The sequence below is a fragment of the Gopherus evgoodei genome, chromosome 11 (assembly GCF_007399415.2).
Source record: "Gopherus evgoodei ecotype Sinaloan lineage chromosome 11, rGopEvg1_v1.p, whole genome shotgun sequence".
Lineage (NCBI taxonomy): Eukaryota > Metazoa > Chordata > Testudines > Testudinidae > Gopherus > Gopherus evgoodei.
In genome coordinates, this window is record NC_044332.1 from 46,726,404 (window position 1) to 46,751,859 (window position 25,456).

General features: G+C 38.6%; 1 protein-coding gene across 1 annotated transcript in view; it reads left to right on the forward strand.

Moving 5' to 3' along the window:
• KCNH7 (potassium voltage-gated channel subfamily H member 7) overlaps nt 1–15,195 on the forward strand; it is a 353,127-nt gene extending 337,932 nt beyond the window's left edge. Inside the window, exons 14-17 of the mRNA XM_030580821.1 lie at nt 5,063–5,326; nt 9,185–9,353; nt 12,745–12,937; nt 13,955–15,195. Coding sequence (XP_030436681.1) covers nt 5,063–5,326; nt 9,185–9,353; nt 12,745–12,937; nt 13,955–14,221 — 893 coding nt within the window. The 3' untranslated portion in view covers nt 14,222–15,195. The remainder of the gene's footprint in view (nt 1–5,062; nt 5,327–9,184; nt 9,354–12,744; nt 12,938–13,954) is intronic.
• Nucleotides 15,196–25,456: the final 10,261 nt, after the last annotated feature.

The following is a 25,456-nucleotide window of genomic DNA, read 5'->3' on the forward strand; positions in this document are numbered from 1 at the left end:
GAGGAACTGGCACAGATGAAAGAGGAGAATAACCCCAATGAACTTTGGAATAAAGTGAAAACTGTTATGTTTAAAAGGCTAAGCACACATTCCAAACAGTCAGTGTCAGACTACACCATGGTTACCTGAGAAGGAGTTTGAGTTGGCAGAAAAATGATGCAGAGTAAAAGAGAATGGTTTGGAAATGGAAAAATGTAGAAGAGAATACTGAAAGGCAGACTAGACAAGACGAGCAAATATATAAGTGCAAAATGCATGGAACTTGAGAAATGTAAAGAGAGATTCACAGTGGTCAGACTTCTTACCAAAAGCTCTTCACTGTGATCAAACATAATAATAAATCATGATGGCACATTCTTGACTAAGGGTGATGATACTAAACACAGGTGAAGAGATTACTGTGCCAATCTGTATGCCTCGCCAGAACCACTCATAATACAGGCTGGCAGAAAAGAGAATACAGAACTGGAGCTGTCAGTCTTGTGAGAGAGAGAATGAAGGCTGGAAAAAGCACCAGGGATAGAGAAGAGGTCTGCATATTTGTTAAAAGTGATTGCCAAACACAGTATTGATCTTATGTGGAAAATTTGTAAAGACGTACAGATGACTAAAAATTAGGCAGAGGATTGGTCGAAGGGCATTTTTCTGTCCTTACCAAAGAAAGGAGACATAACCAAATGAAGTAATTATTGTACTATCTCCCTGATTTCACACGAGCAAAGTTCTGATTTACATAATCCAAGATTGCATGATAGAAGCAGAACAACCACCGCCACAATTTGGTTTCAGAGTTTTTGAAATGTGATGCTGGAAAAGATTCTTACATGTTTCATGGGTGAGGAAAAAAGGAATGCCTATGTTAAAATATTATTGGAGAGAAACAGACTCTGATGTTGGAAATGAACAAATGCAAATATATTTACTGTGATCACACTAGGCAAGGAGAATGAAAATAACCTAGAGAAAGATATGGAAGAAATGGTGAAGGGTTGTCATAGTAGGAAACAATCAATGAGGAGATGGATAGATGGATGGTGTGCAGCGGATCACTAGAAGGTCAGCTGCTGAGTGCTCAAAATTAGCAATGGATTGTGGAGCCTTCCAAAAATTCTGCCATCATATTCAATATTTAGACATGAATAAATGGATTTATCTATACAGAAACCAGCCATCCTACCAACATTCCTGCAAACAAAATTCCCTTCACGTGAAGATATGTGACTATCAAATAAAAGGGGAACAATGATGGTTGAACCAAACCATCATTGGGAATATGAATGAAAATTTGTAGACTGTTTTACAGCATTCAGTCAGCTTTACTTCACACTCAGAATGTGCCATGCCTCACCAAGTGCTTTATCTGGTGGTGTTTAAAATGATGTGGCAGGATTTTATAAAAGGGGCTAGAAAATGTCATGTCCAGTTATGAGGTTTGTAGTTATACAAGCAATGTTAATGATAAGGATTATCTGTCTCGTGATGTGTGGTGTAAATTGTTTTCTGCAAGGGTTAGGAAGGTACTCACCTCACTTCCCACACAAAATTGAATGTGTCTAGACACACTAAGGTTTTTACTTGGAGGTGGGAGAAAGGAATTAAAGGTTTGCCTTCTGAAGCAACAGAATAGATAACTGGTCCAATTCTATAAGCAAAGTCTAGTTAACCAAATTCCACTAATAATTAAAAAAACCTGTTGCTCCCCATGTAATATGTTACTATGCCACTTTTATTGGTATCAAAATTTGCAGTGGCATTGAGTATAAAGAAATCCTAGTTCACATAGGCTGCCACTCAATGAACTGAGCCAATCTTTTTTACTACTGAATTAGCATGACAAAAAATAAAAGAAAAATGTCTGATCTCTAGTAATTGTCACATCTGGAAGACTCAGAAAAGTACTGGAATAAGAAGTCATTTCAAAGGCCTGATCCTGTCACAATTCTTCTTGCCCATTGAAAAGGGGGATACAGTCTTTCCCTAGTTAGAAGTCAAGGACTTTGTTATTTTCAAAGCTGAAAAGTCAGACACTGTTGCTCCTGTAAATCAGGAATTCCAGTGTTATGTTCATTTGTGCTCTTTGGCAGACATAAAAAAAATCACAGATTAAAATGAGTCCCATAAATGGTGCACATTATGTTTGAAAGGATGGTTGGCAAAGCAGGAGGTTACAGAATATTCAGTCTCTGAAACATTGTTTCCAGCAGTCTGAATCAAAAAGTGAAATGCATCTCATTGGAAAACAAATGGAGGATGATTCTTTAGTGAAGATAATAATCACTTCAGAAATCAAGCTTTCCTTGCAGTCAAACAGGGGAGGGAAAGAGAGGAAGAGTTTATTTGGAATTGCCAGTCTGTATAATAGACAGAGAACTTAAGGAATTTATTCCTGCACAGAAAAAGCCCAGCCAGAGAAAAAGCCATTCCTGTCATCTGCAATGTTCATTACAATCCAATAACATGGATTCATTAGAAAAAGCAGAAATGATCGTGCCCTATCTGAATAAAGCATTACCTAGAGACTGCTTGTAATGTATTTCAGCTGAACTGCCCTGTGAACTCCATTAGTTCATACAGTTCAGAGCGAAATAAAGAATGCAATTTCCATTTTTAATTCATATTTTAGTCAAACAACATCATCGGATTATTCTCAGTGCTAATGTTTTTGCTACATTTCCTTACAGTGAAAATTTCGTTTTCAGATTAAAATGAAAACTTTTCTGGAGTAATCGCATAATGAAAAAGCAATGTTAAAATTTCTGAATACAGAAAGAGGACTGGCAGATGCAGAAATGACATTGAACACATGTTATGAAACTGATAAACTAGTGGGCAAAAGTTATCTTCCTTCAATTTGGAACCCAGATAATATCATTGGAAGGGACCTCCCTTTCATCTATTCCTTTGTACTTGGGCCAAAGTGTTCACAACACCAGAAGTATAGATATTTGTATCAAAATATGCTGTCAGCTACACCAACATAAATCCAGACTACCTGCAGTGGAGTCAGCTGAATTACTCTGGTTTTACAGCAATGTAACTGAAAGCAGAATTTGGTTTTGTACCTCTAGCTATTACAGTGATTGGCACTCTGTAAATATGATAGATCAGTCCTCTACACACACTTCAGCCATCATGTAATCTCTCCTGCCTATGTTAGACCTGTCTCTGAGTGACCTCTCTTTGCAAACTAGTTCATTGATCAGTCTTTCTTTTATAAAGTGCCTATGACTGCTATTTTTGATTCACATATTCCCAAGAGAATATGAAATTGTTCAAAAAATGTGGACGTGTAAATGTTTCCATTTCAAGTCAATGTAGCATTGAGTAGTTAAGCCCATTGTCTCTGTAGGACTGCAATAAAACAGTTCCATCACCCACTCCCCCAGGAAAACGTGTGGGTCAAGAGTGAGGACAGGGGAAATCGCTGCAAGAATTGTCTCATGGAGCTTTAGCCTCCATTGTTCCACCAGGACTGTGGGAGGATGGGAATTGCTGACCAAGGGCCATCCCACAAAACCTACGGATCCCCTGCAAGCCACACTATGCAAGCCCACCTGCATCTGTGCTGCACCACTGCACCATCCCTGTGCCTCTTGGCATGTGGTTTCTCCAGCAGGTGACAGGGATCCTTGTTAAAAGGGGAGCCTCACTGTGGAGACAAGACCAACAGAAAGTAAATTCAGTTTAATGCTGTATTAATTTCCCTCAGGGACTCCAGTGAATGCAGGTGGGGATGATGTGCATTAAATCTGGCCTTGCCCCCAGCTTGATCTTCGCTACCACTCACCATTTGCAGATCTCTGAATTCATGGAGTCAGTGCAATAGAGGGAGATGCTGCTGCTGCAAAGGCAACAGAGTCTCACTTTCTGAGCAGGAGGTTCACTCTGTGTGCAGATCATGGGGGTATGATCAGGCCCACAGTTCTCTTTCATTGTAAATGATGAGCGGGAAACAGTGTTAGAAAAGAAGAAACCCTGGGAATGTACAGAATCCTGTATTAACCATTGCTGTGAGGATTACATGCACTCTAGAATTATGTTGATTAGTAATTAGCTGAAACCAGATGGGAAATCATGCTACCTCTCCAGGAAGTTAATGCAAACTAGTTACAGTATTTATATCTAATTGAGACTCCCCTGCAAAAATATGTTCTAAATAAACCTTCAGGACTGGAATTATCTTGACATTTCAGTTAAAAATAGCAAGATCAAATATTGGATTTGAAATGATACAATAAAACACACTTTAAGTGTTGCTCTAAAGACAGTTCAAGAGGCCTGCATACTCACCAGATGATCATTGTTGGTTTCTTGTCCTTATTTTATTTGTTTCAATTTGTAATATGTTGCTGTAACTTCCAGAAATAAAAAATACAGCCCCAGAAAAGTATTGAACCAGTAGCTGCTCCACACTCCAGAACCTAAAAATATTCGAAGATTAATTCAAGACTCGACCGATACCCACCTTACCACATGCACCACATCAGCCCTTGTCATGTACCTCGCTCCCCAAAAACCTGGTAAAGAGATGGGCCTTGCAGTGAACCCTAATAGTCAGCAGACTGGGGCTATTTTCAACCAAGTTGAAGGCAGTAGATTCCAAGGTTGAGGTGCTCTCAGAGATAATACCTGCTGGCAGCCCGCTTCTCTTGTAGACTGAGGGGGCTCCAGCACAAACACCTGAGATTGCTATATAAATGAATGGTAGAACCTGCATTAGAAGGAATATCTCCAACATCTCTACTGTGGTCCTTAATAGAAGAGGCATTAAAGTTATGTTATCCCTAACAGAGAGTGAACTTGCTAATTGCTATAACTTCTACTCTGCCCCTTAGGCTAGTGCTGGTGCTAGCTCATTGGGGCCCTAAGCAGGAATATTTTGGGTCCCTCCACAACAACACATACTAATAATTAATGGGGAGTGGGGCTTGAACTGTTTGGGGCCCTAAGCAATTTCTTAGTCTGTTTATCCCTAGCGCCGGCTTGGCCTGAGGTCCAGAATAAATTGGAATAAGATATCATGCACTGCATATCATTGTATACAATTATTTCTGTTTGATAGGCTATGATAAAGAAAACAATCAGAATGATCCTGAAGACTCCACGGATAACACTAGACATTATCAGTGTACCAAGAAACACTCTGAAGAGAAGAAAAGTGAGTCATCATCTTTGGTATCATCCATTGAAGATGAGCAGAAACCTCTCTTCTCTGAAATAATCAATTACCCATCAATGATAGGGAAAACTACAGGGTTGGACTTCGAAGAAGTGGTGCATGCAACAGAAAGGATCCATACTGACAAAAGAAGCCATTCTTGCAGAGGTAATCTATTCCATGTTGCTATTTTGTAAAGATGGCCTATTCATTTTTGCTCTGATGATCAGTGGGAGAGAAATAAACCTCTTCCGTTGACAAATAACACATTAATTTACCTTTTACGGGTTTCATGAAACACTGACAAAATAATCTTCTTTCATGTCAAATGTGGAATGTTCAGAGAATTATTTCCCTTGAGAGGCACTATGGTTTGGTAGCCTGGGAATGAGATTGGAATCCAGGAGCTCTTAAATTTTAGTCTAGGCTTTGCAAATGACTTCCTGAAGCATCTTGGACAAGTCATTTAAGCCAACATTTTCATTTCATTTCATAATGTTGGATGCCTCTATTTTTTGGATGCCTAAAATAAGTGGGCACCTTTGAAAAGTTGGTCCTTACTGTCTCTGGATTAAATTTTCCCTTAGTTAATGATGGCTTTCACTATTATAAACAAGGCCACAGGAATCACAGTTGTGGTGAGTCCATCAGATGGAGGTTGGAGTGAAAAAAGTTGACTGCCCATCATGCTACAGTGATGGGTGGCAGTACCAAACCCTAGATAGAAAGCTAGATAAGGATACTAAATACGAATTTCATACACCCAGTCTAGCTAAAGGTGATAAATAAATATTTCATTTTCATAACTATTTAGAAAATGTTAAAAAAAAATTTGATTTTTTTTTCAAAAAATGTTGAGGTTTATTTTTGACTTAAACAATTTGGTGAAATTGACATGAGTTCATGGAATATTTTGATGTCATCAAATTTCCATTTTTTGAAAAAAAAAGTTTTGCTCATAAACTTTTACCAGCTTAACCTATTTTCTTCATATTTTATACTATTGAACATTTAAAATTGTGTTAAAGCAATGCATAACAATGAAATTATCTAGTTCTGTAATATTACTTAATTAAAAATGATGAAATATCACACAGGAACACATCTTGACTTCAGTGGGAAATTTGAGTAAGAAGAGCAGAATTTGGTTCTTAGTATATGTCATATGGTTTACAGTGATTAAGCAATCTCAGTTAATTTAATATGGAATGAGTGTTTTATATCATCTCATCAAACATTCTTTTTATCTTTCTTTAAAGCCTTAATTTTCTGTGATAGGGTAATTAACTAATGAAAAGTCCATTTATACAACATTAAAGGTTTTGTTGCTGAAAATGCCTTTACAGTTGCTTCTGTTTTAAAGGACTACTTCTATATTTAGTGCTTATTGCTTTTTTTCTCAACAATTTATTTCCTGGTACAATAAATTTAGCCACGCAAATTGAGGATCAACTTTATGTTTCTAAGATATTATTTTAAATTATTCTAAAAACTAATCCAGCAGAACAACATATTTTTGATAGTCCAAAGGCCAAGCTATGTGACATCTGGTCTTCTCAGGGTAAGGTCAAATGCTGACATAAACGTGTTTTGTACATATTACTGTTTGAAAGCTTACCTTGCCTCTGACAGTAGCCAGAGATATGTCCTTGCAGCTATAGCAACGTTTTCCAAGGCAACCTAGTGCAGATTTTACTCTGAGCTAAATTTAGCAAGTCTAGAGGGTGCACATTTTGATTAAGACCACATACAAGCCAACATTTTGAGGGGACAAATGGGTGTCTTTGTAATCCTGCATTTTTAGTGGTGTATTTGAAAGCTGATCACCTTTCTTATAGCTTTTATAAAAAGTCAGATTGGTTTTGATTGGTTTTAAATTAAATAGTCATTCCTGATATCAATTAGAAATTGATTTTATATTCTCCAAAGGCAGTTTTAAATCTAATCTGAGTCTATAAGTATAAATCTTGTAAATATACATATAAATGAACTTCTATATAAGCTTCCATAACTTATTACCATTACTAGGCTATTTTTAGCCTAGTCCTTAATTTAGTTTTTTGTTTTAAATGTTAGCAATTAATTTACTGTCCATGAAAGGAAAGGGTTATTATCCTTGAATTGGATAGGGTGGGACAGGCAGTGTAAATGTTGCCAGTGTAATCCTGACCTGCAGTACTCATTTTATTTCAATCCTGAGCCTCTCTTAACAGCACAAGGGTAGCTTCTATGTAGCTGCTGCTCCCCATTCCCTCCCCCCTCCTCCCCACTGCAGAACAATGCCATTTCCCACTCTTTGAGGCCTTTATTCAGGTCATAGAATTTCATTCTTGAACTGTTTAGATTAACCAAGCCATATATTTATTAATTTAGTTCACATCTTGAGAACAATCCTCCATTCTTCCAAGGCCATGCTGTATAGTAATGTTTTGACTGTCTCCTGGCCACAGCTTTTGTGGCTGTTATACATGTGGGACTACCTAAGAAGATGCACAGAACAAGGGGAGTGATTTATCCCTTGAAGGATATGTCTAGATTAGATTATTAGATTAGATTATTATGGTCCTGTTTTGAATTCAAGTTAATTGGCAATTGCATTGTAAACATTAAGCTAGATACTCCATAAACTTTTACTCCAGGACACAAACACCTGTCATTCAACCCAGGGCTGAGCTAGATACACCAAGACGAGGTACAGGAAAATATGTGATTTTAGTGGGTGATTTATATGTAAAATCTAAGGGATTTTACAGAGTAGTAAAGAAGTGTACACAAACAGCATTTATTGTTTACATTTCATTCCTGCTATTCATTGTCTATAATCAATGAGTTGCTTTTCCAATATACTGCAAACGTTCTACAAACAGATATGGATTAAGATTATGCTGGGTTTGAATCTGTCAGAATTTTGTTCCCTGCCCCTCATAAAGCTCTCCAGTTTCCTCAGACAACTGTAAAATGTACCATGCATGCTGAGTCTAAATTACACAACTCTCACCCTTTCCCTGGGGGCATGTAGTGAGTGGTTGGAGAAACTGAATGGGCCACCATGGAGCCAAGGTGAAATCTCCTCCTCCTTCAGCCCTATTCATACTATCAGGTGCCTATTATACCTTATTACATTCACAGACTCACTATAACCCTAGGAAACCCTGGGATCCCACAGATTCCAAAGATCCATTAATTCAGTGATGCTCATCTCCCCCTTCTCTGCTAAAAGGAGAGGATGAACTCCTCCTCCTTTTTGGTTTATGTGGTAAGAGCTCCCCTTCCTGATTCAATCTACTTTAACCACTGTATAAAACTTTGGGAGGGACTTCCTTTCTTTACTACGGAATATTCCATTCTTTATTATGGAATATGCTCCCATCTGGTAAAAGGATTAGCTCAGGCATTTGGACAGGTCTCTCTGGTGTCCTCCAGAGGCCCTTCTTTCTTATAGGTAAGTCTCTAGCTGTTATGGTTGCAAAGAAAACCTCGAAAATGTGAAATAAGTGTAACCGATGAGGATGGAGTCATCTGCCTGGGTTTGAAGAGAGTCTGAACTAGTAGCTCTGAGAAGTGACGTGCCTCACCCTTTTCAATGGGTGCTAACATTGTCAGTTATAATTCTTTAAATGTCAACATTGTTGATAATTACACTGTCCATCAAAGTATGTACAAAAGGAGAGGGAGTATATGATGATGCTCTACCCCAGCATTTCCCAAAGACTGTGCATAAAGGGTGCACCAACGACTGCTGGGGCAAGCATGGAAGATGTACAGACTAAGATGTTGGCCTTTAACAACATAAGAAGGAATTGCAGGACAGAGCTGTGATTAGCTTAATTTCCCTGAAGAGGGAGGGATTAACTTTCAAAGGTTTGCAAAACATTGGTTTATGTTCACTTGGCTGAACACTCCTAAAAATCAAGTGTAGAGACTGTAGCTCTAATTCAGTCATGCCATGCATTCCATAAGTTCAAATACATGTCTATTCTTAGTGGATCTGTACGTTTATACTTCAAGAGGTTTGTTTTTTGGCAGACATCAGTGATAAAAGAAACTGGGAGTGGGAAAACACCAAAGGGCACCAGGAGGTCTCCAGGCAGTCAACATTACCTCATGTTACATGGGGCATCTGTGAAACTGAAAGTGAGCTGACCTATGGGGAAGTGGAACACCGGCTAGATTTACTTCAAGAACAACTCAACAGGTAAAACCAATTATGTGATAGGATCACATTGGGTTGATAACAACACCATTGATATCAATGGAGCCACAACAAGGATGAATTTGGTGGGGGATTTTCACAAGCACCTAACTTAATCATGAGTACAAATCTTATTGCAAGTCAATGGCACTTGTGCTTCTAAGTCACTTAGGGCCAGATTTTTTTAAAGTATTAAGACTCCTAAAGATGCATACAGGTGCATAGAAGAAATTGCAAAAGTGGCTAGGCACCCACCTGCATCTTTAAGTACTGAAATCCAAATCTGGCCCTTAAGCCCTTTGAAAATCCCATCCTGGGTTGAGTAGGTGCAGGTTTTTGACTCGCTCCGTTATCCCTCTTTCCCCTCAACTTTTCCTCCAAAAGCACTTCCTGGCTTTCTACACATAGTTCCTGTGCCCAGAAAATGGGAGGTGCTATGCTTTCCTGGGGATGTACTGAGCAAACCAACTGTCTTCCTTGCAGAAGCAGCATTTGTATTAAAGGCATCTTCATTTTTTGATGAGTAAACCTCCTTTTGCAGCTGTCTCTATAATTAACAGCCATGGAAGTATCACAAGTGCAAAACACATGTACTACAATAGAAAACAGTCATTTTCTTTGTCAAAATACTGAATGTGTAAGTTACCTTTGCTAGTACATCTTCTTCTCTCCCTCCCTATTGGTGTCTAACAAATATAGTTGGTGGCTAAACAGAATAGCTCATGGAATCTTAAAAATATGGTGAAAGTATTCTGATCAGTCATACGCTATCATGTATACTATAATTTACCATGTAATTTCAGTTCATTTTAAGTTGGCCTGTGCTCAGGTCTGTGTCTTTTTATTATTTTTCCCAGAATTCCATTACTCTCAACATTTTTGCCATGACAATTATACAATTTAACTCCAAATTTACCATGATACAAATTCAGCCTTAATTATACTTTAGTATATCTTCATTGGCACACTGCATTGTACATTTTAACAAGCAATTGAAAGCAAGTATAAGGATGTCTTGCCCCCTTTGCATTCTGCGAACCAAACTTCAGTATTCTCATTCCTAGTGACATACAATATGTTACAAGATACATGTTTTAACATGTAGGTTGAAATTCCTATAAATCATGAATGAAGTAGAATTATGTAGGTATTTATCTACCTATCTAATCTAACTAGGCACTTACAGGGCTCCCATCACAGCATTTGAGGAATTATACATAATAATGTCTTGCTTATTATTCTTTCCTTTTCTTGAAATCCTAAATGTATCTAGAGCTATTTCTTGGGGCTGGTACTAGGTTTATTGATGCCATAGACAAAGATTTTGCGGCAGGGAGTTTTCTGATGAACTGCTGAGATTTTAGTTTTATTTATTTCTTTTTCTGGATTTTATCCACATCTGACTTCATTTACTAATTCTTTTGGTGCTTGTTAAGGTACCTTTGTGTCTCCTGGATTCTGGGCCTGGCTAGTCCCTGACACAGGCCAGATCAGCTGCAAGGGAACTATTCTAATTTATGCAAGCTTTGAACAACTATTCTGGTGACCCAGAAAAGTCAGAAAGCAATGCGCCCTGGGCACACCTCCCTGTCTCCTCCTACCCTCAGCCCTGCCCCTGATATGATGCTAAACTGGGGTTACGTGGTGGACTGGTATAGGGTTTTGTATAAGCTGAGGAAGTCCAGTGACCACCTATCACTCTCTTTCTTCTGCTTTTATGCCCAGCTACAGTATGGCTGGTTTTTAAGGGTTGGTTTGTTTGGCTGTTTTTTGTGGGGTGGTGGTAAATGGTCAAGTGAGAAAGAATGAAGAGTAGAATAAATTAGAACTCTCTGATTTGGAGTGGTGGGGAACTGAGAGGAGGGCCGTTCTAGAAATAATTTTTTAAAAAGGCAGGGGGAGCAGGGGCAGAGAGGTACAAGAGGGCAAAATTATCAACCAAGTTCTCAAATTCTTGCACATCTTCTATTCAAAAAGGAATTATGTCATTGTTTTAGTAGACATGCTCTCTGGATGGTGGTGCCACTGCAGCATTTTTTCCCTGTTGTATCGGCAGGATGCTTACTCTGAGGTCAATATTGGCACATTGGCAATCAGCACACAACGTAAGGGAGCTGAGCAGAGCATTAATAGGACATGAATGGGTATAACCGCAGGGCTTAAGCCGTGTATTAGGTTGCTTTTATAAAAGCTGATGCCACAGAATCTATGGCAACAACAGCTGACCAAGAAGCAATGTTTCTATATCTATGTGAGGAGCAAAGGCATCTTCAGCGTCCATTAGGGGACAGAGGTCAGGTGCAAGTTTAGGGCTTAGTACACAGCAAAAATCTGCTAGAGCAGGAATAATTCTGCTGCTGCAGAGCTATAGTCGGGACGTTCACAACACTGAGGGCTGTTGACATAAAAATTTGTTTACAGTGAAAATGATTCTGTCAGGAGATGAGTTCCAATACATGAGGATTTATATCCAGATTACAATCTGTTATAACACATTGTGTGGTCTCCTAGCAGCTGGGGAGGCACAATAGGCTTTACCCATTGCTGAGTCTGTTAATTATGTTGGCAAGACAACTTGAAAATCATTTCAGTGCCATGGCAATGGAAGTGTGGAGAAGATAAGCAGACTCAAATGTTGTGACTTACACCAAGGTTTATTTAAACTTTCAGGATTCATGCACCAAATCACAAAGAGTTAGTCAGTCAGTCAAACAATCAATAAATATAACACTTTTGAACATCAATTATGTTGAGTTTAGTTCTGAATTTTGAATACAGCTTCAGATCAGTTCTTCCCCTCCACCCCCCGCATCCTACTTTAAATTCTAATAATTCACCATGCACCTAAAGAGATTACTCTTTTCAAGACCTTTACTTAAAACAACCAGATTGCCCCACAGTTTCCTGCTGTGAGAAAACATCAATTATGCTGCCTTGTTGTGTTGTATCCCCTTAGAAATAACTTTGGGACTGTCAGAGTTTTCTGTTGCTTTAGAAATCCTGGACAAGATCCTCAGCCTGTATAAATCAACACAGCTCCAGTTAAATCAATGGGGGCTGTGCCAGTTTATGTCAGCTGAGAATCTGGCCCCCAATATTCATATCAATTGCAAACAGAAATGATAGTAATGTATTATTCTTACATTAAACTCTAACTAAGGTCTGGAGCAAACATTAGAATGTACATTCTGTATGAAAGCGTGAGCTGCTAGCCATGGAATGGCTCAGTGCTCCCCCTTCTGTTCTTTCCTATTCAAAACATGATAATACTGTTACACCGAATGGCTTGCTTTGTTAATAAACTGCAGATCCCCCTTGAATGCATTTGTAATTGGTGTGTTAAAACATAATCATCCATGACCATGTGTTAATTGATTTCATATTGCTTCCCTAGGCTTGAATCCCAAATGACTGCTGACATTCAAACCATCCTGCAGCTACTGCAGAGACAGTCAACCCTCATTCCACCTGCATATAATATAGTGACTGCAAGTGCAGAATATCAACAGCCAGCTATCCGGGTGATGCAAAGCCTTCATCCTGTAGTATCTATTAAAACAGATAGAAGCTTCAGTCCTTCTTCACAGGTATGGATGTGCCCAGAATCAACTATAGTGATTGATGAACGTTGTTACCTACTGCTGGAAGACTGAGCATTTATTCTGTAGTTTTCTGAACAGGAAATTGTAACTTGGCCAAATGTCTCCACAGGATTCATCTAGTTATATTATTTTGGAAGCGAATCTCTAGAGGTCAAATTTCCTACTGTGTAGAAGCCAAATATAGGTCTCAAAGCTACAAATTTAATCATCATGCATTTAGCAATGGTTGTGGACCCCACAGAAAAATATAGAGGAAGGGGGGAATAAGAGGTAGGCCCAAGTCATGAAAGGGTAGATTGTGGTTAGCCCTGCAAGAAATCTCCAGTCTTGACCCAAGGCTTGCCTTGGCTTGCCTTGAGACACATCTTGACCCAAGGCTTGCCTTGAGACACATCTTGCTTGCACCAGCCATGCAGAAACTGCCTAAGTGAGTGGGGCAGGATTACACTCCCTCAGCACTCCTGGAGGTAATGTGCATGTGCCAGAGTGTTGCCACCAGGGCATCTCTGCACTCTTTCTATCACAGGCTCTGACTTAAAAGATACAGAATAACTCAGTGTTTGGATCTGTATCCAGATCCACACTGCCTCCAAGTTAGGAATTTGATACAGTCACAGATTTTGATTCTGAACTGCCCCAGATTTCGGAGGTGTTCAGAGACCCAGGAGCTCAGTGTTGGCCCATCTCAAGACAGTTCAGTCTCTGATTGAAAATTTTCTTCAGATATAGAGCCAGGAACAATGAGCCTGAGGAAGAATGGGAGAATTTCCTGGTTTATCCTCCAAATAAATCCTGGGCAGAATTGCATTCGAGTACAATTAATTGAACACAATATTTAGTGAAAATCCTTGATTTCTCTGCTCATGTTTCAGACTCAGTTTGCAAAGAATGGTTTGGGGTTGGGTTTTTTGGAGGGGATTTTGTTCATTTTCAGTAGAAACAGGAATATACATGAGACTGTTTTAAATATATTGTCACCTAATTTCTTTTCCTTTCTCTCAGTGTCCTGAATTTCTAGACCTTGAAAAATCGAAACTTAAATCCAAAGAATCCCTCTCAAGTGGAGTACATCTTAACACAGCCTCAGAAGACAATTTGGCTTCTTTTTTAGAACAAGAACATGACCAGTCTTTAGAGTTTCACCCACAGAATTGTAAAACTTATCTTCATTCCATTAGGCATCCTTCCTTGCCAGATTCTTCCCTAAACACTATAGGAATCTTGGGTCTTCATAGGCATGTTTCTGATCCTGGTCTTCCTGGGAAATAATCCTTTTATACTATTACTTCACATAAAATGTAAGTGCTTTTAATGGCTGTTTTTCCTTTTTTTTTTTTGTATTTAAATCCTCTATACTTGACTCAGGGGCTACAAGGATATACCATTATATGCAAAAGTACTGTATATTTTCCTAAATTTGAAGCTTGTAAGGTAAAGTTAAGCAGTTACGATGTAAATATATATATATAAACTGTTTGTTCCAAATGTAAAACTGCCAGCATTCTCAAGGCACCTTATATTTTTTAATTTTTTTAGAACACAAGCATGTTCTGAAATTACAATTTATGTTGCATGGAAATTACCATTTACTGCTTTCATTGAAATGGTACTTTATTGTGGATAAGCCTTCAAAGCAAATAAGAGACCAGGTGATGATGATAATCCACAGGGTCGTAACTCATACTTCCCTGAGCTCTTCTAGTTCAAACTGAAACCTTCTTCCAACTCACATTTGAGAAGATACAATTATCATTCTTGTACTGAGCATTTTACAGTCAGTGGCCATCATTCTGCTACTTAGAGAAAGAATAAGAGAACAATATCTACCAGGTTCTAAAACATTAAGATATAGTACAGAAAGCAGCTGCTTCAAAGTAAATTGAAGTAGGTCACTATTTTAACAGGTAGAACAACAATGCTCACAATGGGAAAGTATTGTTACTGATTGCATCTACAAGACCACGCTAACTGAACAATTTATGTTTTCTATATTTTGGGATTTTTATTTTTATCCTCAACATGACTAAAAGGTTGGCTGTCATAAACAGGCAGGTAGTTCTCATCTGTCACCCAAACATAATCAAATGCAATAAATATTATTTCTATGTAATACAGAAGACTGTGTTCCTTTTGTTCAGTGCAAACTACTAACAAACTGTATAATTAAAATATTTTACAAGTTTTCTTTTTATAATTATCAAAATTGTTGTCTGTGATATCTCTTTTTACCTACTGGTTCCTCCATAGAGAGCTAGCAAATATATATATATATACAAACACACATATCTATGTGCATATGTGTGTGTCTACATATAAACGTATATGTAATATATATGTATATATATACAAATATGTGTGTATATATATATACACATGTATGTGAGTATAGATATGTATATATACATATGTACATATGTAAAATCACTTTAAAGTACAGTTGTAAACTTTCTTATTACAAAACAAGTAATCTTGTGTCCAGAGCTGACTATACTAGAATAAATTGAGTTAAGGTCCATAGGCTTTAAATACAGTATGTACTGTATATGCATAATGCTTTGTCAATACTTAGATTACATTTTATTAAAATATTATACTGCTTCAAATATTGTGTTTGTTTTAGAAATAACTGACCTTTTTTATTCCTGTTTTTAAATATCTAAAGGTGGTCATGTGATTTTCTAATCTTAAATGAAGCTTTAAAGTAGAAATCCCCTTGGAGGGGAACTCTACTGAGTTCTGAAAAAGCAGCAACATAGGCAAGTTAATGGATGGGCATATATAATTTAAATTATAACCAAAGTGAAACTTAGGCTCTAGACATGCTAAGGACTGATGCAACGGCAATTGCCCCACATATGTACAAGCACTGCTTCTGGCAGGTCAGAATTTATAGTAGTGCCTCACAGATTTTGTATCTTGATTCATGGCAGCTTTAGTCATATGTAGCAAGTAGATAAACATAAGAGACGCCATTTTCCTTCCCTTATGTCATTGGGTTAGTCATAGTTTTATTTGTGTGTATGGAAATCAAATTTAACTTACCTATTTAAACTATTGCAAGTGCGAAGAGAATTAGGCCCTTGGCACATGGGATCTGGTTCTCTTCTTGCTCACTCTAGTTTTACATCAGCGGTGAAATAACCCAACCCTGAAAGGTTTGGGGAGGGCTCCTCAACTCCCACGGCAGCCAGGAGGTGTGGTGGTAGTTTCACACATCCCAGGACTAGACCCTAAGCGAGGTCAGAATCAGGCCCACTAGCATTCTTTGCTCAGAATCACTGAAATGAAACAGAGATGCTGAACAATAAGTAAATATCAGCTACCTTCACCGTTTTGAGCTGTAAGAGTTCATTGTTTCAGCTTTATCTTAATGAGGCAACCATCTGCTAAATGTTAATACCTATTACCAAGTATAAAACAGCACAATTTCTAGCTAAACCACAAATATTTTTGTAGATTACAGATAGTCTGATTTAAATTAAGAATTAAAGTAAAGTAAATGAAGGAGATAGAGTTTAGCAAATGCATTTCATACTATAGCTTTCCAGAATCCTGCAGTGGGACCCACTGTAACACATAGGCCTGGGACAGATCAGAGGAGTACAGCTGCTTCTCCTCTACTATATGCAGAGGAAGAGCTCCTCCCCTTATTCATTTCCCCAAGCAAAGGACTCTGAAGGGGGAGCGGCTGTAGGGAATGATACTTGGGCCTGGTCTACCCTACACGTTTAAATCGATTTTAGCAACGTTAAAACAATTTAACGCTGCACTCGTCCACACTACGAGGCCCTTTATATCGATATAAAGGGCTCTTTAAATCGGTTTCTGTACTCCTCCCCAATGAGAGGAGTAGTGCTAAAATCGGTATTACCATATCGGATTAGGGTTAGTGTGGCCGCTAATTGACGGTATTGGCCTCTGGGCGGCATCCCACAGTGCACCACTGTGACCGCTCTGGATAGCAATCTCAACTCGGATGCAGTGGCCAGGTAAACAGGAAAAGCCTCGCGAAATTTTGATTTTCATTTCCTGTTTGCCCAGCGTGGAGTTCTGATCAGCACGGGTGGCAATGCAGTCCCAAATCCAAAAAGAGCTCCAGCATGGACCGTACGGGAGATACTGGATCTGATCGCTGTATGGGGAGACAAACCTGTTCTATCAGAGCTCCGTTACAGAAGATGAAATGCCAAAGCGTTTGAAAAAAAAATCTACAGGCTACACAGTGCTGCGTGACAAGCGTAATGGGAAGCCAGAGACTCAAATGGATGCTCATGGAGGGAGGGGGTACTGAGGACTCCAGCTATCCCACAGTCCCCAGCAGTCTCCGAAAAGTATTTGCATTCTTGGCTGAGCTCCCAATGTCTGTAGGTTCAAGCACACTGTCCGGCATGGTTCAGGGAATAGTTTGTCAATTTACTCCCCCCACCCACGTGAAAGAAAAGGGAAAGAAATCGTTTCTTGACTTCTTTCAATGTCACCCTGAATGCTGCTGGTAGACGAGATGCTGCAGCAGTGAAGAGCAGTATCCGCTCCTCTCCCCTCCCTGGTGGCAGACGGTACATGCTTGATAACTGCTGAATACCCCTGGCTGGCCTCAGGGGTGCCTGGGTAAAAATAGGAATGATTCCTGGTCATTCCCAGTAGATGGCACAGAACGGCTGGTAACCGTCTTCATCATAGCCACTGGGGGCTGAGCTCCATCATATCAAGATATCATTCACAGCTGGGACACCAGGCAAGCGTCAAAAACTATGCACAAAAATACGGTTAAAAGAACATTATTAATGTTGCAAAGTCAAGAACTCAAAAGTTAGAAAACATCAGAATTAAAGTGTCTCATGCAACCTTAATTCTCCCCACTTGTGCCTATGCATTATGATACAGTCTTTAATTGCATGATCATATACTATCTTTTCCACAGGATACCTGCTTCATTCAGTGCACCTTTTCTGAGAGCTAAATCCAAACAGCAAGACTTCTTCAGTGAATTTTTATTACATTAAAACTATTTTACAGGTCATGTATATAATGATTCTTCATTTAACAGGTTTTACTCAAAATGAAGGGATTTTTATAAGCTTATTTAAAAAAAAAAGGCAAGAGCAAAACTTGCTGGTGTTTGAAACTACTGGTTCCCTTGAAAGGAACCTTAATTTTGCAGCCTTCTTATGCTTTATAATATGTGTATACTGCAAAATTACATGGAAGCTCCATTTTTATTTTTTTGTTCTTCCTTCAAAGCCCACTCTTTTCATTCCATCTTTTCTTTTCCACTCCTCCTTTTCTTCTAATACCAAGAAAGGAAAACATAATATGTCCATTTTAGTTTGTGAGAGTGAAAATGTTGGCCTGGCTTGTTCTTTTTGACTATTATAGATGTCAGCTGATACCTACTAAAAACACATATTGGAAGAGATGAAATTATGCAGCAAAGTTCAAATCTGGATGAGATCTAGATTTGAGGATTTTGGTTCAGGCCCATCTCTGTTTAATGAGCATGGATGGAATATTACTTGGAGTCTGCAACATGGCAGGAGAGGGGCATAGCTTCTATAATGGAAGGTGGATATAACATTCCATCATAAGCTTTCAATTATTTACAATACTAGTTATGTTGATTATTCCTGCATTTTGAACATGAGTATATACTACTAGTTTGAGCCTGATTCACCTTTTTCTAAATCGGGAATGAATAATTCCAGGGAAGCCAACAGAGTTATAAATACCAAATTTTACACCATTTTCAAGCTATGTGCACACTGCACTTTTGTCGGTAAATGTATAATGTTTATTCATGCACATATTCTGTAATCTATAATTCATTAGCAATTTGCTATTTTCAGAAGACATTTCAACTTGTCCCTTGTTTGACTTTTTGATGTCATTATTTCTTTGACAATGTCTTGACTGGAATTTTGCAGTATCCATAAGATTAGTTTTATTTCTTTAATCATGAAAAGTCAAGTGGTTTTTACACTAAGAATTCTCCTTATTTAAAAATGCATATGCTCTCATATAGAATCATAGAATTGGAAGGAACCTCAAGAGCTCATCTAGCCCAGTCCTCTGCACTCAAGGCAGGACTAAGTATTATAGCCACCATCCCTGACAGGTGTTTGTCCAACCTGCTCTTAAAAATTCCCAATGATGGAGATTCCACAGCCTCCCTAGGCAATTTATTCCAGTGCTTAATCATTCTGACAGTTAGGAAGTTTTTCCTAATGTCCAACCTAAATTGCCCTTGCTGCAAGTTAAGCCCATTGCTTCTTGTCCTATCCTCAGAGGTTAAGAAGAACAATTTTTCTCTCTCCTCCTTGTAATTTTTTATGTACTTGAAAACTGTTATCATGTCCCCTCTCAGTCTTCTCTTCTCCAGACTAAACAAACCCAATTTTCTCAATCTTCCCTCATAGGTCATGTTTTCTGGATCTTTAATCATTTTTTGTTGCTCTTCTCTGGACTTTCTCCAATTTGTCCACATCTTTCCTGAAATGTGGTGCCCAGAACTGGACACAATATTCTAGTTGAGGCCTGATCAGCGGAGAGTAGAATGGAAGAAATACTTCTTGTGTCTTGATTACAGTACTCCTGCTAATACATCCCAGAATGATGTTTATTTTTTTTCGCAACAGTTTTACACTGTTGATTCATATTTAGCTTGTAATCCACTATGACCCCCAGATCCCTTTCCGCAGTACTCCTTCCTAGGCAGTCATTTCCCATTTCGTATGTGTGCAACTGATTGTTCCTTCCTAAGTAGAGTATTTTGCATTTGTCCTTATTGAATTTCATCCTATTTACTTCAAACCATTTCTCCACTTTGGTCAGATCATTTTGAATTTTAATCCTATACTCCAAAGCACTTGCAACCCCACCCAGCTTCGTATCATCTGCACACTGTATAAGTGTACTCTCTATGCCATTATCTAAATCAATGATGAAGATATTGAACAGTACTGGACCCAGAACTGATCCCCGCAAGACCCCACTCGTTATGCCCTTCCAGCATGACTGTGAACCACTGATAACTACTCTCTGGGAACGATTTTCCAACCAGTTATGCACCCACCTTATAGTAGCTCCATCTAGGTTGTATTTCCCTAGTTTGTTTATGATAAGATCTTGCGAGACAGTATTAAAAGCATTACTAAAGTCAAGATATACCACATCTACCACTTCCCCCCATCCACAAGGCTTGTTACTCTGTCAAAGAAAGCTATCGGGTTGGTCTGACACTATTTGTTCTTGACAAATCCATGCTGACTGTTATCACCTTTTTATCTTCTAGGTGTTCGCAAATTGATTGCTTAATTATTTGCTCTATTATCTTTCCAGGTATGAAAGTTAAGCTAACTGGTCTGTAATTCCCTGGGTTGTCTTTATTTCCCTTTTTATAGATGGACACTATATTTGCCCTTTTCCACTCTTTTGGAATGTCTCCCATCTTCCGTGACTTTTCAAAGATAATTGCTAATAGCTCAGATATCTCCTCAGTCAGCTCCTAGGATGCATTTCATCAGGCCCCGGTGATTTGAAGACATCTGACTTGTCTAAGTAATTTTTGACTTGTTCTTTCCCTATTTTAGATTCTGATGCTACCTCATTTTCACTGGCATTCACTATGTTAGACGTCCAATCACCACCAACCATCTTGGTGAAAACCAAAACAAAGAAGTCATTAAGCACCTCTGCCAGTCCCACATTTTCTGTTACTGTCTTTCCCCCCTCATTGAGTAATGGACCTACTCTGTCCTTGGTTTTCCTCTTGCTTATAATGTATTTGTAGAATGTTTTCTCGTTTCCTTTTATCTCCCTACCTAGTTTGATCTCGTTTCGTGCCTTGGATTTTCTAATTTTGTCCCTACATACTTGTGTTATTTGTTTATATAAAGGGTCGGCAACCTTTCAGAAGTGATGTGCCGAATCTTCATTTATTCACTCTAATTTAAGGTTTTGCGTGCCAGTAATACATTTTAACCTTTTTAGAAGATCTTTTTCTATAAGTCTATAATATATAACTAAACTATTGTTGTATGTAAAGTAAATAAGGTTTTTTAAATGTTTAAGAAGCTTCATTTAAAATTAAATTAAAATGCAGAGCTCCCTGGACTGGTGGCCAGGACTTGGGCAGTGTGAGTGCCACTGAAAATCAGCTCACGTGCTGCCTTCGGCACCCATGCCATAGGTTGCCTACCCCAGGTTTATATTCATCCTTTGTAATTTGATCGAGTCTCCACTTTTTGTAGGACTCTTTTTTTGAGTTTAGATCATTGAAGATCTCCTGGTTAAGCCAGGGTGGTCTCTTGCCATACTTTCTATCTTTCCTACCAGTGGATGGTTTGCTCTTGTGCCCTTACTAATGTCTTTCTGAAAAACTGCCAACTGTCTTCAATTGTTTTTCCCCTTAGACTTGCTTCCCATGGGATCTTACCTACCAACTCCCTGAGTTTGCTAAAGTCTGCCTTCTTGAAATCCATTGTCTTTATTGTGCTGTTCTCCCTACCATTCCTTAGAATCGTGAACTCTACCATTTCATTATCACTTTCACTCAAGTTGCTTTCCACTTTCAAAGTCTAAACCAGTTCCTTCCTATTTGTCAAAGTCAAATCTAGAACAGCCTCCCCTCAGTAGCTTTCTCTACCTTCTGAAATAAAAAATTGTCTCCAATACATTCCAAGAACTTGTTGGATAATCTGTACCCTGCTGTTTTTTCCCAACACATGTCTGGGTAGTTGAAGTCCCCCATCACCACCAAGTCCTGTGCCTTGGATGATTTTGTTAGTTGTTTAAAAAAAGCCTCATCCACCTCTTTTTCCTGGTTAGGTGGTCTGTAGTAGACCCCTACCATGACATCACCCTTGTTTTTTTATCCCTTTTATCCTTACCCAGAAACTTTCAACAAGTCTGTCGCTTATTTCTATCTCAACCTCAGTCCAAGTGTATACATTTTTAATGTATAAGGCAATACCTCCTCCCTTTTTCCCTGCCTGTCCTTCCTGAGCAAGCTGTATCCTTCTGTACCAATATTCCAGCCATGCATATTATCCCACCACATCTCCATGATGCTAAGCATGTCACAGTTGTGTTTATTTACTAACATTTTGAGTTCTTCCTGTTTATTCCCCATACTTCTTGCATTAGTATATAGACATTTAAGATATTGATTTGATTCCTCCCCACCCTGTTCTGTCTTCTCTCCCGCTTATTTCTGCTATAACAGCCCACACCTCCCCCCCCCCGCCGATTCCAACCCTTCTCCCAGGTTTCCATGTTTTTTATTTACCTGTGGGCTTTGGTCACCTGCCCTAGTTTGAAGCCCTCCTCACTAGGTTAGCCAGTCTGTAGCCAAATATGCTCTTCCCCTTCGATAGGTGGACCCCATTTCTGCTTAGCAGTCTTTCTTCCTGGAAAAGGAATATGCACTACATTATCAAAGTAAATCCAGACCTAGGCATATTTGGAGAATAATAGTCTGACTTCAGTTGCTATATAGTAGTTCTTAATTTAAAGGGGCATTGTAAAGTTAAAATTCTTCTGTCTTAACAATTTTATCTACTTGTGTAATATTGCTGAAATTGCTTTTTTAAAAATATTTTAAATGACAATGTGCATTTATCAAAATGAAATGTTACCCAAAAACTACATTTCCCAGACCTTATAGTCCCTAGAGGATATTATTCACTTAAATATTCAAAACCCTGCATAGTGTTTTGATCAAGTATTTCATATTGGTTTTGAAGAAAGTCACAGCGTTAAAATCGCTGCTTACAGTTTTGGCAGGGATGGAAGTCAGAAAGACAATACAGTATTTTGAAAATTCTGAAAAGAAGAAAACCAAACCCATATATAGAAATATTACTGATGTTCTAATTCCTTATGGGGTCACTCAACTGTTTTACTCATATCAGATGTGGAACCTTGCTGCCTTTTGTAATGTAACTATGAGAGAATCTGCCGTGGTTTTTACTGATACTGAATGACATAACTGACCAAAGCAGATTGTCAGCTCCCTGTATTTATTCACATAATGTTGCATGCAGGTGATTTTTAAAGTAACTTCCTTTGTATGAACAAATGTTTTTCCAAGATTGTGTTGACAATGTAATCTGCATACATGATCAGTTTTTGCAATAACCTTCTGCAAATAACTGTAAATGATAAACATAAACTATAGTGTAAAACTGGTCGCAAAAAGGTAACAATTAAAGAATTGCAAATGGTGTATTAAGCACCTACAAGAATTTAGGGGACAAAACCTGATTTCTGCCATTTATGTTTATAATAGAACATATATGAAAATATGGCAATTTCAAATATTTAATCAAGACTTTTTGCCAGTATGGAGCTACCAACTATCTAAGATACAGAAGTTAGAAAAGCTCAGGTTGTTTTTTTTTCATTAAAATGTTATGTGGATCTATACTCTTTAACATAGAGGTTATAGACCCGTGTGTTACAGAATGGTGATGCACTCTAATATTTTATCAAGGGGCTCCTATAAAACAGCTCTATATAGCATGGTATTGACATGCTATTGTACCAGGGATGGCTATACTTGCAGAGAGGAAAGTTGAGAGAATGGAATACCTATTCATTTATTTGCCTATAAAAAAAATTCTTTTCCGTAACTAAAGGGGCAGAGAACACCACTGTGCAAAAATCAGACTGAGCACTTCCTGGCAATGTAGGGTGCCCAGATGTCCTGATTTTATATTTGGGGCTTTTTTCTTATGTAGATGCCAATGACCCCTCACCCCATCCTGATTTTTCACAATTACTATCCAGTCACCCAATAGCAATGTGTGCACTAGATTTTATTCCTGAAAATATATGTATATCACACAATGTTCAGTTGGTGTAATAAATATGAGTAAGAACCTCCAAAGGGAACTAGGGACATCTTCTCCTATGAAAGTTTTTGAAAAGAGCTGGCATGTGTCGCAAGCCAAAGGCAAAGAATTGCTCTTCAGAATAAAGGTTTGTGTGAGCCTCAGCTATCAGTATTTACAGTAAGGATATTTATCCAACAGGTGGAGAAAAGGTGATTGTCACAAACTGATAAATCACCCAATCTGCCCTTTCATATGGAGGCAGAATTTGAAGACTGATCAGAGGTGACCTCATCCAGTATATTACTAGCATAGAGCATTTGGCTGGTAGTGTTCTCTGGGCACTAATGAGATGTTAAGTGATCCCTTCTAGACTGCATTACGGGAAAACAGAAATAATAATATAAAATGCTTTAGCTAAGTAGGGTAGTCAGTGAATGAAGTTCCAAAGCCGGACATTGTGGTGTACCACTTCTGATATATGTTTACAATGTCCTGAATTAGCACAACAGAAACATCACGCTGCCACCCCAAGAGTGATTTGCCCTTTAATCCAACTTCACTTTGGGTACGTCTACACTGCAGATAGGCGTGTGCCTGCTGGCTCAAATTGACAGACATGTTACCTCTGCTTGAGCTAACATGCTAAAAATAGCAGTGTAGCCACTTGAGTACAAACCCACCCAGACCCCATGGGTACCTACTCAGGCAGCTACCCCAAGCTGTTACCCATGCTACCTGCTCTTTTTAGCATGTTAGCTTGAGCAGATGTAGTGCATCTGTTTCTTGAATCTGAGAAGTATGCTCCCACCTGCAGTGTGTGGCAGCTAGGAAATCACTGCTGGGGTTGATTTCTCACCTACAAATGCACAGAGAGGGATCCTAGCAGATCGGCTCCATTAGTGTAGCATTCACCCCACCTTGCATGAAAATAGGGAGGTTCCAATCTTATCCAGAATTTCTACAAGAGATGCCTTAGACCTCACAGTAAGAGATCAGTGGCCCATTATTATTAGGAATGTTTTGCTCCCTAATCTTTTGCAGAAGTAATGTCAGCACAAAGCAGACCTAGCCACAAAGTTTAAACTAGAATAGCAAATTGTCCAATTGGTTAAACAGCTCTAAGTGCTTTATATTGAAGATTGCTCAGCCCACGCTAAAATCAGCCGCTCCCACTGAGCCAGGGATGGTCAGATTTTCAAGAGCTCAACATCCAATATGCTGAGCTTTTTTGAAAATCTGGCCCCACATAGTGGTTGCTAAGCCAAGCCCTGCTGACAATTCTGGCCGTATAGTCAGTGGAATTGGAAATTGTTACAGAATGAGATCTTGCTTATATGAAAAATGCTAAAGTAAAACCAGACTCAGCTCTGACATACACTATGGTAAATCTAGAGTAATTCTATAAGTGGATGAAGTTACCAAAACAGTGCCTTTACATTGGTGTAAACACAAGATTTAGATTGACTTTACACTGGTCTAACAACAAAAGAATTTGGCCGACTCATAACTAGCATTTTGAAAAGCAGAAAACATTGGGCTGGTCTTTATTCACTCACAAGGATACCCTTTGACTGATTTAAATTTTGTCTCATCAGTGAGAGCAGAGTAAAGTGAGTTTGCTGTATACACTGAGCGAAGAGGTAGTCTGCTATGAACAGTGACTTCTGTATAC